Here is a 16997-nt window from a genome sequence, read left to right on the forward strand (position 1 = left end):
CTTCTCTACTCCAAGTAACCTGTGGGGTGACCACCCTGTGGAACGTCCGCTCCAGAAAACTTTCTCCATCTGGAATGTCTGTCTAGTTGACTCTCAAGCTGTGCAACTTTCTGCTTGAGGAGTGCAGCCTTCGTACACTTTATACTGATATATTCACCCTGCCTGATATGTGAGTCCAGGCAGTTCCACATCATGCAAGCCACACACAACGCTCCAGACTCAGATCCTGCCATACCTATTTATATATTTAACCTAACAGATTTTTAAAAGTTATTGTTTATTAAATTATTTACTCTATAATTTATTATTTTTACTTAATGTGTTTTGAAAGTCTCTTTTTGTCCTACCCCCCTGAACCTAGACTTCAGATGAATAATTACTTAAAAAAATATGTGGCTCTTTTAGGGCACCAGCACTCCTCGTTTGTAGGTTGTTGGGGTTTTTTTGGTGGGTGAAATGGGGGTGGGTTGGAAAAACAACCCAGTAAGGGATTGTTGGGGCTTTCATTTTGAAAAAGACGGCTGCTGACTCACCTCCTAATTGGTGGTGACACCATATGCAAATACCTGGTCTATGATTCGCTGAGTCACACAGTATCCTAATCAGCAAATCTGAGTGTTAGAGAAAGATCCCAGCATTCATCCACTCTGCTATCTGCTAAGCTAGCACTAAAATTTCCACTTTTATATCTTACAGAGGTGGATCAACTTCGGCATGTGGAGAAAGATGTTCTTATTCCCAAAATGGTGAGGGAGAAAGCCAGAGAACTCTGTTCAGATAAAGTGGAAGGTAATGATTTATTCTTTGGTGGCAGTATTTCAGCAGCAATGTTAGATGTATGCAGTGTACTGAAGCAGTAGTGCTTGTGACGAAAGATGCAATATTCATTATATTACTGTAACTCAACACTACATTATTCAGCAACAACATTAGAAAGTTGTATGACCAAGTTTATAAATGCACACTGTGTTGTGGTACTGAACCATACAGTTTAAAAAGTTGCAGATTCAGTTCCTGGTATGCGCTGCTAGCTGCTCTCAACAAGAGTGGCAGCTGGGACACTATGGGGGTAATTTTAACCTAAAAGAACTGGTGAGTTGGGGGGGTGTGAGAAATTAAAGTGTTAAAAATCTGAATCCCGTCCAGAGCCCACCTCCAACCTGCCCACTTCCGGTTTTAACAGAGGCGGGACGGGGAGGCGGGTCGTCCATTTAAATATTAAAAGAAAAGAAAGACTTACATTTATATCGCACCTTTCACGACTACCGGACATTTCAAAGTGCTTTACAGCCAATGAAGTACTTTTTGAAGTGTAGTCATTGTTGTAATGTGGGAAATTATAATGTGGCTGGAAACCCCTGACTTAAACTCCATTTTAAATTTAACTTTAGCTGGTAGGGTTTTGCAGGCCTCGTGAAACCCAGCAACTAAAGTAATGCGAGGACTGCTGGATCCAGGAGGTAAGTGCCTTTACACTTTCCCCCTGGATCCAGCGCCCCACGAGGCCTCCGATCTCTTGCATACTCCTTTCCTGTCCAGCTCACTCCTCCCACTGCTGACCCCATGGACTTCACCAGCAAATGAACAATCACTACCCCTCGCCACACTCCCTCCAGGTCCATTAACTTGCAAGCAAGGCCCTTGCCATCCATGATCTTATTGTGGAAGTATGCGCTGAGATCATGGCCTTGACGCAAACTTGTATCATGGGTGATGACACCTTGCCCCTTACTGAACCCTCCCCGCTTAGCTATACCTTCCATCACATGCCCTGCTCAAACCGCCACAGTGGCGGTGTGGCCATGATCACCAAATCTCACCTTGGTCTGTCCCAATACTCCTCTGGTACTTTCTACTTCTTTGAGCACCTTTCTTTGTTCCACCTCTCTTGCCTGGACGTTAAAATGCTCATTCTGTACTGACCATCAAGCCCCACCCCGGTTTCTCACTGAGACATGCTCACTGCTTTCCTTTCTCAGCCTCGGCGCCGAGTGACTTCTCATTCTCGGTGGTTTCAACATCCATCTCAACTCACCTTTCCCACTCTCCTTTGAGTTCACTAGCTGTTCCCTCTCCTCCGGTACTGCCCCTTTCCCTTTAAAATCTGTCATCATCACCCCCTTTCTCAAAAAACCTACCCTTGCCCCCTCTGACCTTGCAAACTACCGCCACGTCTCCAACCATTTTTTCCTTTCCAAAGTCATTGGACATGTTGTTGCCTCCCAAATCCATGCCCATCTTTCCCGCAATGCCATGTTTGAACCTCTCCAATCAGGTTTCCACCCTTGCCCCTGTGCTCGCTGGTCTACATTGACTTCTGGTCCACCAACACCTTGATTTTAAAATTCTCGTCTACGTGTTGAAAATCCTCCTCGCCCCTCCTTAACTCTGTAACCTCTTCCAGCCCTCGAAGAATTATGCATTCTGTTAGATCCGTGATTCTGAGAGTATGATGTTTTCAAATAACTACACGGATGCTGTAACTTAACAATCAACAGGTGTTTACTGGAGTAGGGTAGTCTCAAGACTGGGGGTACAGAGGCATGCTCAAGGCTTATATACAGGTGTGGTCACTGCCGGTACTACAGTATACAGGAGCTGTAAAAGTAGTTCTCTCTTAAAGGTACATACACTACAATTCCTCTCCTTTTAGATTAGCAGTACCCATAATATTCAAATAACAATTAACACTTTAACATGCACGTTAAACAAAAATAGTCCATTTATAGATTCAGTCTTTGGGGCGGCTTCCTGATCCTTTCTGGATAGCGCCTTTCCTGAGGTTCTTGCTCTTGGTGCGGAGGCGATTCTGGCCCCTTTTCGTCGGTTAGTTCATCAGTTTCCACTGCTACTGGTTCTGAGGTAGATGCTACCGGTATGTCGGGTTCATCCCCAGGTACTCGAGACATGGGGTTGACTCGTTCCTGTGACGCTAAGATCTGATCGACGTGGCGTCTCACAATGTTCTCCCCGACATCCACGGTGTACATTAATGGCCCCTGCCTTGTGCATATCGTTCCGGGTTGCCATTTCTCTGTTCGGTAGTCACGGGCCAAGACTGGTTGTCCTACATTGAAGCTCCTTGTCGGCTTCTCATTGATGTGCTGGAATTGTTTATCCTCAACATTTCTTCACACATTTGGTCTGAGCAAATCCAGACGAGATCTCAACCTTCGGTTAAAGAACATCATGGCTGGGGTCTGGTTGGTAACTGCATGTGTCGCATTTCTGTAGGCTAACAGGAAATTGTCCACCTTATGCTGTAGTGGAATTTCATCATCGCACATGGCCTTTATCGCCTTTTTAAAGGTTTGTACGAACCTCTCAGCCAATCCATTTGTGGCTGGATGATACGGGGCGGATGTGTAATGCCGTACCCCATTCCTTCTCATAAATTTCCGAAACTCTTCGGACACAAACTGTGGTCCATTATCAGAGCAAATCTGCTCTGGCAAGCCGTTCCTGGCAAATATGGTCCGTAGGACTGCAATCGTTTTCTCTGTAATGGTTGAGGACATTTTGATCATCTCAGGCCATTTCGAGTGAGCATCCACTGCTATTAAGAACATTGAGTCCATGAATGGACCAGCAAAATCAATATGCACCCGTTGCCATGGAGAGGAGGGCCACTCCCATGGGTGTAGAGGGGCATGTGGTGGTGCATTTTGGACCTTCTGGCATCCTGAGCAGCTGTTGGTTAGGTCCTCGATTTGTTGATCGATCCCCGGCCACCACACATAAGCCCTAGCAAGGTTTTTCATTTTCACCCCTCCCAGATGACCTTCATGAAGCTCATTTAGCACTCTCTCCCTTAACTTGGGTGGAATCACCACTCGGGATCCACACATCACTGTCCCCTGGCATACTGACAGCTGTTCTCTTCTGGATGAGAATGCTGGCAACAGTGAGTCGCCATGTGTTGGCCATCCCCTCACCGTCAAATCATATACCCGAGACAGTGTCGGATCATTGCGGGTCTCCTTCTCTGTATCCGTGTTAGTTACTGGCAATCGTTCAATTATTGATGAATAAAATATCTCGATAGAGTCCACTGCTGGTGCTTCCTCCACAGTAGGCAGTGGCAAGCGTGATAGCCCATCAGCGTTTCCATGCTGTTTCGTGCCTTTATATTCTATTTCATATTGGTTCGCCCCTAGAAAAAGGGACCATCTTTGTAACCGTTGTGCAGTCATCACCGGAACGCCCTTCTTTGGATTAAAGATGGAGACAAGTGGTTGGTGGTCAGTCAGCAAGGTGAACTTCTGCCCATGCAGATAGTGGTTGAATTTTTTTACTCCCCATACTAGGCTGAGGGCCTCCCTGTCAATCTGGGCGTAGTTGCGCTCGGCTGAGGTTAGTGACCGAGACGCAAAGGCTACTGGCCTCTCCAACCTGTCTTGGAATTTGTGCGACAGCACCGCTCCAATACCGTAGGGTGATGCATCACATGCCAAACGAATTGGTAGTGCTGGGTTGAAATGGGCCAACACCTCTTTTGATGTGATCAATTCTTTGCACTTCTGGAAAGCTCGTTTACGTTCGTCATTCCACTTCCATGGTACCCCTGTTTGCAGTAGGGTGTTCAGTGGGTGTAATACCATAGACAAATTTGGCAAGAACTTATGGTAGTAGTTTACCAGCCTGAGGAACGACCTCAGCTGTGACACATTTTCCGGTGCTGGAGCCTTGACTACTGCCTCAATCTTTTCAGGGGACTTATGTAACCCTCTTCATCGACAACGTGGCCACAATACGAGGTCTGCTTCTGGAAAAACTCGCACTTGTGGCGATTAGCTCATAGCCCATATTCCTTTAATCTAGTGAGCACCTTCTCCAGGTTGGCGAGGTGATCACTGTCATTTTCGCCCGTGACCAGGATGTCGTCCAAATAACACTGGGTCCCTGGAATCCCTTGCAGGACTTGATCTATCGCCCTTTGCCAAATAGCCGGAGCCGATGCTACCCTGAACACCAGCTGGTTGTATTGGTAGAGACCTTTATGAGTGTTGATCGTGAGGTATTGTTTCGAGGCTTCTTCTACCTCCATTTGCAAGTACGCCTGGGCTAGATCAATTTTGGTGAAGCGTTTACCTCCAGATCGCGAGACGAAAATATCCTCAATTCGTGGAAGTGGATATTGTACCGTGTGAAGGACTGGGTTCACTGTCACCTTAAAATCCCCACAGATGCGGACCTTCTTTGGTTCCCCAGGCGTATTACTCAACGACCTCTTCATTACAGGAACGATGGGTGTAGCCCACTCGCTCCAGTCTACTTTGGACAGTACTCCTGAACGTTCCAACCCTTCCAGCTCTGCTTCGACGGCTGGTCTGATCGCATAAGGCACTGGTCTGGCCTTAAGAAACTTTGGGCTTGCATTTTACTCTATTTTAATCGTTGCTGTTATGCCTTTTAGTGTTCCGAGTCCCTCCTGGAACACTTCTTTTGCGTCAGTTAGCATTTTTGACAGCCGTCCAGGTGTGACGTCGTCATCCTTTTTGGCCTCAACCTTCAGTGCTTGTATGGAATGCCAATCTAATTGTATCTTCCGGATCCATTCACGTCCTAGTAGTGGTGGTCCTCCATCTGGCAATACATATAGGTCCATTTTAGGTATTTCCTGGCCTTTGTATATCACTTTCACCCTTATTTTTCCTTTCGGGTAGACTTTTTGCCCCGTGTATGTCTTCAAGACAATCTCTGTAGCTTTCAAGGGTATGTGTGAAAATAGCTGCTTGTAGTCCCTTTGGTTTATGACTGTTAGGGCTGATCCTGTGTCCAATTCCATTTTCACTTGGACTTTGAAGAAGGGTCAAACCCGAAACGTCAACTCAAATTTCTCTCCACGGATGTTGCCTGACTTGCTGAGTTTTTCCAGCATTTTCTGTTGTTATTTCACTTGGACTCCGTCTATCTTGAGTGTGACCCAGATAGTCTGGTGATCCTCCATTTTGGTTACCTTATGTAGTTTCAGACAACCCAGCTCCTTGCTTCCGGAGTCTGTATCACTTTTCTGTTCGTCTGAACTACTGACGATCACCTTATGTACCTTTTTGTACTTCTCCTGTGGAGATTTCTTGCTGTTGGTTTTCTTCCCTGACCTGCAGACTCTTGCTATGTGTCCTGCTTTTCCACACTGTCTGCATACTTGGTCCTTGAACCAACAATCCTTCTGGTCGTGTGTTCTGCCGCAGCGATAACACTTCCCTGTTCCATATGACATTTCATTGGTGCCATATTCTTGTGGTCTCCGTTGTATCTCTGCAGCGCCCCTTGCGGCTGCTTCGTGTGATACTGCCATGCTGAAAGCCTTGTCCAGCGTAAGATCCTTTTCTGATAGAAGCCATTTCTGGGTTCCTTCACTTTGAAGCCCACACACAAACTTGTCCCTTAACGTATCTGCTAGTCCCACTCCAAACTGGCAGTGTTTCGATAGCTTGCGCAGTTCCGTTAAGTACTCAGCATTACTTTCGTCTTTATGCTGGTTCCTTTTGTGGAACTTAAATCTTTCTGCTATCAGCAGCAGTGTGGGGTTTAAGTGGTCCTGTAGGATTTCTACTATGCTTTCGAAATTCTTATTCACGGGCTTCTCTGTAGTTATTAGGTTTCGCAGTAAGCCATAAGTTTTTGCACCCATGGAATTTAACAAAACCAGTGCTTTCCTAGCATCTGGCACTTCATTCGCCCTGCAGTACACCTCAATACGTTCCACATATGTCGCCCAATCTTCGACTTCATTGTCGAACATAGAGATACTGCCACTCTTCGGCATCCCTGGGTGTGATTTAACTGTCAACAATGGCGTCTCCCGCGCTCTCCCTTCTTCTCCGCTGGCACAAAATGGCGTCTCCCGTGCTCTTCCTTCTTCTCCGCGGCTCAATGGCGTCTCCCGCGCTCTCCCTTCTTCTCCCCGCGGGCACTGTTCAGCTCTTGAGCCCTGGCTGTGCTTTACCCTCTTTATCTCCGTTTTGTTTTTCCTCGACGCCGCTCGGTTTTCAACCCCCGGCTGCGCCATGTGCGCTTCACCCTCTCTCTTACCCCGTCGACGCTGCTCGGCTTTTTCTCTGCCGTCGGTCGGCTCCAGCCGCCGCTGTCTGGGAAGGGTCTGCGCTGTACCTGTTGTCAGTCTGTTGCTGGATCGTCGTGGCTGGGGAACCAAGCCCGGCTCTCAACAGCCTCCCCTGCGATGTTCACTCTCTGCCGGACGACTGGGCGGTTGCTCGTGGTCGACGCCCGTGCTTCTGGCCTCGACTTTCTTCCACCGCCCTCCCGGAGCGAATCCTTGAAGGGAAATGCAGAGTTGCAGGTAGATTCGAATCGACACTCGTCGCCACTGTTAGATCCGTGATTCTGAGTATGATGTTTTCAAATAACTACACGGATGCTGTAACTTAACAATCAACAGGTGTTTACTGGAGTAGGGTAGTCTCACGACTGGGGGTACAGAGGCATGCTCAAGGCTTATATACAGGTGTGGTCACTGCCGGTACTACAGTATACAGGAGCTGTAAAAGTAGTTCTTTCTTAAAGGTACATGCACTACACATTCCTCCAACTCTGGCCTGTTGTGTATTCCCCACTCCCGTCGCCCCATCATTGGTAGCCGTGTCTTCAGCTGTATATAGGCCCTAAACTCTGGAATTCCCTCTCTAAGGCTCTCTGCCTCTTAACCTCTCTCTCCTCCTTAAAACATACCTCTTTAGCCAAGCTTTTGGTCACCCATCCTAATATCTCCTCATTTGGCTTGTTGACAAATTTTGTTTGATAAAGCCCCGGTGAAGTGCCTTGGGACGTTTTTCTACATTATTAAAGTGCTATATAAATGTATGTTGTTGCCGTAGCTTTTGTAATATGTCTACTACTTCATGTGGGAGAATATATTCCACTAAGCTGGACAGACTATAACTATATAATGGTGGATCATATATATTGTAGTAATCCATTAGCAAAATAATATACTGTACCATTTTTTGACACTTTTTTCTAGTTTCCTGTTATACATTTTTTTTGCTTGGGAAGTACTGAGAGAAGGATTTAGTGGTCTGAGATGAGAAGTGCTCTTCTATTGTCATTTCCCTTTATCTTTCACCATATTGTCGAATTATTCTATACCTTCATTAATGTGAACCCTTCAAATTAGTGGTAAGTTAAAATTAAAAGAGTAACTGTTACCTGACTGAACAATGCCATATCGTTTCATCTGAAGGAAAATTCTTAAATGACAGCCTTGCCTTCCAAGGAGGGCAGATATTTAAAAGTGAGATGTGCTTCACTCAAATGCTAGGTTTGATCAATAGGTGGAGATAGCTCAATTTATGTACCACTAACCACTGATAATTTTCCATGTGATAACAAGTTAGGGATTTCTTATCAACCTGCATTAATAATGTTCAAGTTTGTAAAGGGAAGAAATAATGTCATAATATTATGGAATATATGTCAATGAAGATTAAGCATAGTATGTAATGAAGATTCTTTACAAAATATATAAAGCAATGTGGATAAGACATGCTGGGCCTGCTTTTGGCATGTGCCGAGAGCACATTTTGTGTGATATGTGCTCTTAGCGTACACCAGGAGCATGCACAGCAGAAATTTTACCCAAGGGTATGTATTTTGAAGATGTGTTGATGAAGGTTAAGCATGACATACTGGCCTAGAAATTTGGTTGGTAGCGCCGGCGTTGAGCGCCTAAAGAGACCTAGAATTGGGGCGATACCCTATGTTGGGGCGGTCGCTATGAAGATAGCGACAACTCGCATTTTGACTATACATTTAACGCCTGCGCTAAGTGTTTGCGCGCGCCCGCGAGCGCAAGCAGATCATGACGTCATTTCAGTGTGCAGCGCCTTTTAGGAGCGCCTGAGCGCATATTGGGTGGCGCCCGGAGCCTTAACGCCTAGCGCTATTAGTGACAGTTCGAGGGAGCGCTAGCAGGCCCTTCTCGGAGTAGGGGGGCGCTATTTAAAGGGGACAGCTCTAGTGCAGAAACTTCAGCCACTTGGCCTGCTCATTGCGATCGTTGCTGGAGAGAGTTGGCGAGCTACTGTGGAGCAGAGTTTTGGGAATTTAGCATTACAGTACTTGGGACCTTCAAACCTGTCCGGAGCAGTTGGAGCACTACACCTAACAGCCTTTTGACCAACTGGCATCGGAATGGGAGCTGCTTTGGAGGGCGACGGCCTCATGGCCGAACACTGTGAAGGGGCAGAGAGACGGCGGGAGAGAGGGACGGGATTGGCCAGAAGGAGGAGGGGCAATGGAGGGCGGCCAATCCGACGGTATGCTGCGAGGGTCTTTAGGCAGCAGGTGTCAAGCCTTGACATGTCGGAGGAGCAGTGTTTGCGAAGGCTCCGATTCTGGAGGGACATTGTTACTGATCTGTGCCACCTGCTTGCTGAGGATCTGCAGCTGCGTGAACGGTGCAGGACCTCTCTGTCCGTGTTCGTTAAACTGACTGATGGCCTCAATTTTTATGCCAACGGATCCTTTCAGTCAGCCATTGGGGACATTGCGACTATCGCTCAGGTTGCAGTCCACTGTTGCATCCGGCAAGTTACAGATGCCCTTTATAGGCGAAGGCATCAATTCATCACCTTCCCTCTGACCCTGCACAAGCAGGCGGAGCGCGCGCAGGGTATCGCTTCTATTGCGGACTTCCCCATGGTGCAGGGGGCGACTGACAGCACACACGTGGCTTTGAGGGCGCCATGCCAGCATCCTTAGGACTTCCGCAACCGCAAGGGGTTCCACTCCCTCAACGTGCAGCTGGTCTGTGACCACCGCCAAATCATCATGGCAGTCAAAGCGCATTTCCCAGGGTGCAGCCACGATGCCTTTATCCTGCGGTTGACCTCAGTTTGCTACCTTTTTGAGGGGCTGGCTCGAACACGAGGCTGGCTTACTGGGGACAAGGGCTATCCTCTCTGCCCATGGCTGATGACAACACTCCGTGTGGCCGACACCCCAGCAGAAGAGCTGATCAACAGCGGCCATCAGGCGACCAGGCACATTGAACAGCACACTATTGGTGTTCTCAAAAAGCGTTTCCGATGTCTGGAACATTCGGGGGGATCCCTGCAGTACTCGCCGGAGCAAGTGGGACACATCGTCGTCGTCTGCTGCATGCTCCACAACTTGCCGATTCGACGCACCCAGCCAATTCCAGCTGTCCCTCAACGACCAGCGGAGGAGGAGGAGGATGAGGAGGAGGAGGAGGAGGAAGAGCAGGCGGAGGAGGAGGATGAGGAGGAGGAGGAGGAGGAAGAGCAGGTGGAGGAGGAGGAGGAGGAAGAGCAGGCGGAGGAGGAGGATGAGGAGGAGGAAGAGCAGGCGGAGGAGGAGGGGGAGGAGGAAGAGCAGGCAGAGGAGGAGGAGGAAGAGCAGGCGGAGGATGAGGAGGAGGAGGAGGAGGAAGAGCAGGTGGAGGAGGAGGAGGAGGAAGAGCAGGCGGAGGAGGAGGGGGAGGAGGACGAAGAGCAGGCGGAGGAGGAGGAGGAGGAGGAGGAAGAGCAGGCGGAGGAGGAGGAGGATGAAGAGCAGGCGGAGGAGGAGGAGGAGGAAGAGCAGGCGGAGGAGGAGGAGGAGGAAGATGGAAGGGCTCCTGAAAGTGGAAGGGCCATACGTCAGAGGCTCATCAGGACTCGTTTCGAGACCCCTCTGGCGGAATGATGAGAGTTTTAACTCCTGCGCACTTTGGATGTTTGACGGCCTCTGAATGCCAGCATCACTGAAAGTAGTCACGTGCACCATGCCACATTGAAACTTCTGTTTATTGTCACAAAAGTCTTTCATTACAGCAAAACAACGTCATGTCAACAGAAACCATAACTAACAAAATAACTGTGAACTCTTCGGCAAAGCTGCAAAACTCAACAAAACTTCTGCAAATATTACAACAGGTGAGGGTGTCCTTGAATTTGGACAAAGAAACGTCTCAGCACCTCCCTCTACAACTGGCCCCTTGAGGGAGAACGACTTCTCTTTCGCGGCCGGCCCCTTCCCTCCCTGCTGCTCCTACGTAATTGGACCCCAGTGGCGGGCTCAAGGCTGGGGGACACCTGCTGACTGTGTGGAAGCGCAGAAGCCCCTGAGGGACAGCCTGGCCGACCTCTGGGCTTGGAGGGTGCGGACGCAGGATGCTTGATGTGACCATGACCGGAAGGAGTGTGCCCTGCAGGTGGTGGCAGCTGCACTGCAGACGTCCCAGCGCTGGCATGTGCAATGGTCTCCTGCCGAGAGAGGACACCTGCACCATGGTCGGACGACACACTGGCTATCTGAGGGGACCGGCTCGGCTCATCCACCACAATCGCATGCTCCACTGATTCCTGGTCTTGTATGGGACTGGAAGGGCCCGGGGTGATCCTAACTGATGCAGAGAGGGTGGCTGCAGTGAGAGATCGCGTTGCCTCAATCTGGGTGTGGACGAGGCCAGCAAGTGACTGCGTGGCAACAGTGAGGACCTGTGTGCCAGGTGCCAGTGCTTCGGAGAAGCCCTGGACAGTTCTTTCCATTGCTTCGGACAAGGCAGGTGCCGACCGCTCCACTGCCTCGGACAAGCCCTGGACAGGCCTTTCCAGGGATTGTCCGAAGCCCTGAACAGTCCTTTCCATAGCGGCCTCAAAGCCCTGGACAGTCCTCTCCATTGTTGGCCCGAAGCCCTGGATAGTCCTCTCCATTGTTGGCCCGAAGCCCTGGATAGACCTGTCCATTGTTGCCCCGAAGCCCTGGATAGACCTGTCCATTGTTGCCCCGAAGCCCTGGAGAGTCCTGTCCATTGTTGCCCCAAAGCCCTGGAGAGTCCTCTCCATTGTTGCCCCGAAGTCCAACATACTCTTAGCCAATGTATCTATTGACTGAGGCATCTTCTCCACTGCAGCCATCAGCTCCGTGTGTCTGAGCCGGGCCTGTTTGCTCATTTCACCCAGGCGACGCGCCTCCTCTGCACTCTGAGCAGCAGTCATAACTACCTGCCTTGCCCTCCGGGGAGACGGTGGCCGAACTTGCCTATCCCCCTTGCGTTGCTGCATGCCGCTTGTTCCGGCAACTGGTTCATCCTCAGAGCGCCCCCCCCCCCTCCCCTCCAGGGGACTACTATCCCCAGTCTATAGATGTGTCCGCTCCCCGGATTCTGCAACGGCTGGTCCGGATTCCTCCTGCTCCTCGCCTCCGGTGGCACTGGCACTGGCAGCTTCAGTGCGTTGAGCCCGAGTTGGTGCTGATTCATCTGAAAGCAGGGAGGTGGAAGAGTGACTTTAGCAAAAGGACAGGTTTGCGGAAAGGCATGCCAGATTGCGGCAAGGCTCTGACATGGCTGCACACTGAGGAAGCATGCTGGCGGGGGGACCAAGTGGAAGGCAACAGGTGAAAAAGGTGAGAGTCTTACCCTCGCTGTCGGAAATGGGGTCGGCAGATGCAGTGGTCACAGGACCAGACAGACGTCCTCCAAGAATCTGGTGCACTCTCTCCTCCAGATCCGTGAGAGGGACCACTTGTGGAGGCCCGCCACCGGTTTGAAAGTGGTCCCTTCGCCTGGCTGCCAGCTTGGCCTGGAGAGGAAAGAAGGGGAAGTTGTGTTACATGAGGCCTTGAGAGATCATCGCATGCCCCCCTTGGTGAAAGAGCCCTTACATGAGGCCTTGAGAGATCATCGCATGCCCCCCATGGTGAAAGAGCCCTTACATGAGGCCTTGAGACATCCTCGCATGCCCCCCATGGTGAATGAGCCCTTACATGAGGCCTTGAGACATCATCGCATGCCCCCCATGGTGAAAGAGCCCTTACATGAGGCCTTGAGACATCTGTCCATGTGTGTGCCCAGAAAGGGCCATGGGTGCTTGCTGACAGATGGCCATTGGGGCATCATGGCAACAGGGTGCCCGAAGTCAGCTGCAGATGGAGGGAATCAGAAGTTTGCTAAACCATCACTCACCCTAACGATCCGTGTGAGGTCGTTGAATTTCTTCCTGCACTGAACAGGGGTCCTGGTCGCCATGCTGCTGGAGTTGACCCTCACAGCAACCTCCCTCCAAGATCGTCGGTAAGCCTTCTGATTCGGCCTCTTGCCATTGTCTTGATACAGGACATCTCGACGGTGCTCAACTGCAGCCACCAACTGGTCCAGAGCCTCAGTGCTGAAGCGCTCTGCTCTCTGTCGAACCTTCACCATGCTCACCAAGTTTCTAACGCCAGAGAAGGGCGAGTGCCGATTCTGAGGCCTACAGGGCGTTGGGTGTGGCAGCTCAGGCTGACTGACCCACCCCTTTAAGAGCCGGCCGGTGCCTGGAAGTCTCGTGGTTTCCCGTAATTGAGATCACCTGCGCTGCGCCCGTCCGCGTCGATATTGAGTAGCACCTGAACTTTTGCGCCTTAGGAGCACCGTGCAGCGGCTGAATTCGCGCCTCAATCCCCTTTGGGGGCGATGCGACCCAATATCTCGCCAGGCAGTGATAAGTTTCGTCTGGCTATAAACTTTGTGCACCACCAGTTCTAGCGCCTCAAGCGGGGCTATACCCAATTTCTAGGCCACTATGTTTAATCTTGATTCATACTTCGGTATTCAAAAATAAAAGGTTGGTATGCTTAGTTGTTGTTTGGTATGACGGGAAAGCCTATAATGCAATGTCTAGTTTGGCTATCCATTCGATGGCCTTCTGAGATGCCGAGCGGGGAAATGAGGTGCCTCCGGCAACAGATCTTGGAGGGCAGGTTGATGTGATGTGTTCCATGGTCTGGGACTCGTGGCCACAGTCACACTTTGGGTTTTACCTCATCTTCCACTTGTGGAGCAGGTGGCCATGTTGTCCATGTTCTGTGCGGAATCTGTCTTTGAGGGAGGTTGAATCCAGGGAGCTCTGCTGTTGGGGCAGTGATGAGGTGTTGATTCTTTATGTTGCATGCGTCCCACGATTCCGTCCATCTGGATAGTGGGTCGATACCAGCTGCATGAATATTGGCTGCTGTTTCCCAGAATGGCCGTCGCAATTTTATGCGCTTTCGTGGTGGGTTTTTCAAGTCTTCGTGAATGGGAAGGTCGATGTTGCTCATGATTTTTCCATCTCGCGGAGCACGGTGGCATCGTGGCGAATGGCAGGCAGACCAATGTGGGACAGCACCGGGAGCCACTCAGTTAGAGTGGACTTGAGCGTCTCTGGCACCATCCTCATGGTGGCATTTAGCTGCATGTCCATGATCTTTGTGTGGTGGTTGCAGGACCATGGGGTAGAGCAGTATTCTGCAGCAGAGTAGACTAGGGCCACTGTTGAGGTGCGAAGAGTTCTGGCTGTGCTCCCCCATGATTCCAGCAAGTTTCCGGACCAGGTTCACCCTGGTTTTTACTTTTTGGCCAGTGTTGGTGAGATGGGACTGATAGGTGAGAATCCTGTCCAGGGTGACGCCCAGGTATTTTCGGTGGGTTTCATGGGTAAGTCACCTTCCGCAGAAGGAAAGTTTACGTTATTTCCCAGCGGCGTTGTTGTTCAGATGGAACGCCGACACAACTGTCTTCTCTGGATTGGGGCGGAGGCGGCAGGTCTGGAGGTAGCATTCCAGTAGGTCCAGATCACCTGTTAGCATCCTACTTGCTTCCTCTAGCGTTGATGCCTGCGTCAGCAGTGCTATGTCATCGGCATACGCAAACTTCTGGGATTTGGTGCAGGGCATGTCCGCCGTATAGATGTTGAGAAAGGCCAGTGCGAGCATCGACCCCTGTGGCAGACCATTGTTGAGCGTCCGTGTCCGGCTGGTCTTGTCACCAAGATAGCCGCGGAACCTACGGTTACTCGTTAGGGTGTTGATAAGCCTGAGAGTCTTGCAGCATTTGATGATTATTGAAAGCTCCAGTAGCAGACCTTCACGCCAGACAGTGGCGTATGCTGATGACAAGTCTATGAAGGCAGCTCCAGTCTTCAGCTACTTCTGGAACCCTGCCTCAACGTTGGTAGTGAGTGCAAGGACCTGATCAGAGCAGCTTCTTCCCCCTCTGAAGCCTGCCTGCTCGTTTGGGAGGCGGCTTCTAAAACGGGTTTTATCCAGTTAAGGACGAGCCATTCGACCACCTTGTAGATCGTAGACAGAAGGGCGATGGAGTGGTAGCTTTTGGGATCGTTGGCTGGTTTTCCTGGCTTTAGGATGATAACGATTTGGCATGGCGCCAAACATCTGGGACTATCCCAGTGTCAAGGATGTTGGAGGCGAATATGTCAAGCCACATCCATCCATTTAGGCCCTGGTTCTTGCGAAATTCTGGGTCGATGCCATCGACCCCGGCCAGCTTTCTAGACTTGGTGGCTGTCAGCGCTGTCTCCACCTTCCATCACCCTACCAACCGCTAACCACCCAGCCATCTACATCGGCAATTTTGACAGCCACCACTACATGTGGGGCTACCAAAAAGTAGACCGAGTAGACGAACAACTAGAAGACTGGGCACTGGCCTCCGATATCCATCTCGTCTACGATGCCATACAGCCAGGCACCTTTTTTTTCTGCCCGCTGGCAGAAGGAATGTTCACCAAACCCTCTGCTTCACGACTGGTGACAGCAAAGAACGGCCACCCACCTGCTCCTGGAAGATTCTTCAGTACTTCCCCCGCTCACAACACGGACCCAGCATCATAGGGATCAAGGTGCCGATAGTCGCCTCAGTCTCAAAACCAAGATGGAACTTCCGTAAGACTTCATGGCCCACCTCACGAGCATTGTCAAGCACACAATCCAGAGAATACCGCCGTCCCCAGAGAACTGCGACCGCTTTGTTCGACTGCTAAAAGTGGGGGCCGCCAGAAGCATCCCGCGCAGCTACAGGAAAGACTACGTGCCATGCTGGTCCCAGGACAGCTGGCACAGTTCAGTGTCACTCAAGACCCGCATACAGCAACAGCACTTATGGATTCCCTGGGTGAAGGCAGATTAGCGCGAGAGCGAGAAACCACCAAAAACCTGAATTTCTCTCACTGCAGCAGGAAACCCTGGAACCTGCTCCGCTGGCTTGGCGCCGCCTCACTGCCCCCACATGAGGTGCCAAAGATCATTGCAGATGCTATTGCAGCCTTCCTCCTAACAAACTCAAAGGTAACGACAACCACTCAAAACAAACGCAGAGTGAAAAAGCTGCTTGAGCTCTCTCTGCAAAAAGCCTCTCCGCACACCACCTTTTCGCTGGTATGCTGAGTATACCCGTGCATACTTTCAATCACATGCTGTCATAGTCATCGATCCACTTTTTAAATTTTGATCAAACACCAATTTTGAACAGTACATGTTACTTATGTTACTTGAGGTGATGAAACAGGAGCTCTCAGTACAAGACATTACTTTGAAGTATTTTATTGCTTACAGTTAGAGCGGGGGTTCTTAACGTTTTTGCTTCCTCGGCCCCCCTTCGTGTTATAAAAATTCTGTGCCCCCCCCCCCCCCCCACCCGGCCCCGTAACACAACCCAAGTATTTTTTTCTGTATAAAAATTAGTTGTTAGCTCTATTACACATTATGTAAAGAAGAATTTATTAAGTCCTAAATTTTCATAAGCAAAGCACTGTGGATGTGCACTGACAAGCGGTGCACGGCTCTCCCATGATTCCCTCCACATGCTTATGGAGGGAGTCACAGCACACAGGGAGGTTCTCTTCCCTTCCAATGGGCAGAAGACACCTCTCCAGGAGACCAACGCAGCCTGGTTGCACATTGCACAAGAGGGCACAAGCAGGGATGTGGTCCGGAGGGCCTGGGTGCAGTGGCACAAACCTTTCAATGATCTCAGTAGATCACGAAATGTTAATGCCAAGCCACACTCAACCTCATCCTGCTGTGCCACTCATCACATTCACATCCCTCTGCTTTCTCTACCCTACTGCACCTCTTTACTCACACCAACTTACCTTGCACCTCCACCCATTCCTCTCTAGCTACATTTTCACTACCCCATCTCACTAGCCACCCCTCACACTCACCATCACAAGCATACCAACTAAGAACACACAAGGGTAGGCACTTGG

General features: G+C 50.1%; 1 protein-coding gene across 3 annotated transcripts in view; it reads left to right on the top strand.

Moving 5' to 3' along the window:
• cmc1 (C-x(9)-C motif containing 1) overlaps nucleotides 1-16997 on the top strand; it is a 135726-nt gene that overhangs the window by 42259 nt on the left and 76470 nt on the right. For all 3 annotated transcript variants that reach the window (XM_085988568.1, XM_085988569.1, XM_085988570.1), the window contains exon 2: nucleotides 697-789. In XM_085988568.1, coding sequence (XP_085844694.1) covers nucleotides 697-789 — 93 coding nt within the window. The remainder of the gene's footprint in view (nucleotides 1-696; nucleotides 790-16997) is intronic.

This window comes from Somniosus microcephalus, chromosome 5 (genome assembly GCF_052327205.1).
Source record: "Somniosus microcephalus isolate GS21.2 chromosome 5, FLI_Smic_1.0, whole genome shotgun sequence".
Lineage (NCBI taxonomy): Eukaryota > Metazoa > Chordata > Chondrichthyes > Squaliformes > Somniosidae > Somniosus > Somniosus microcephalus.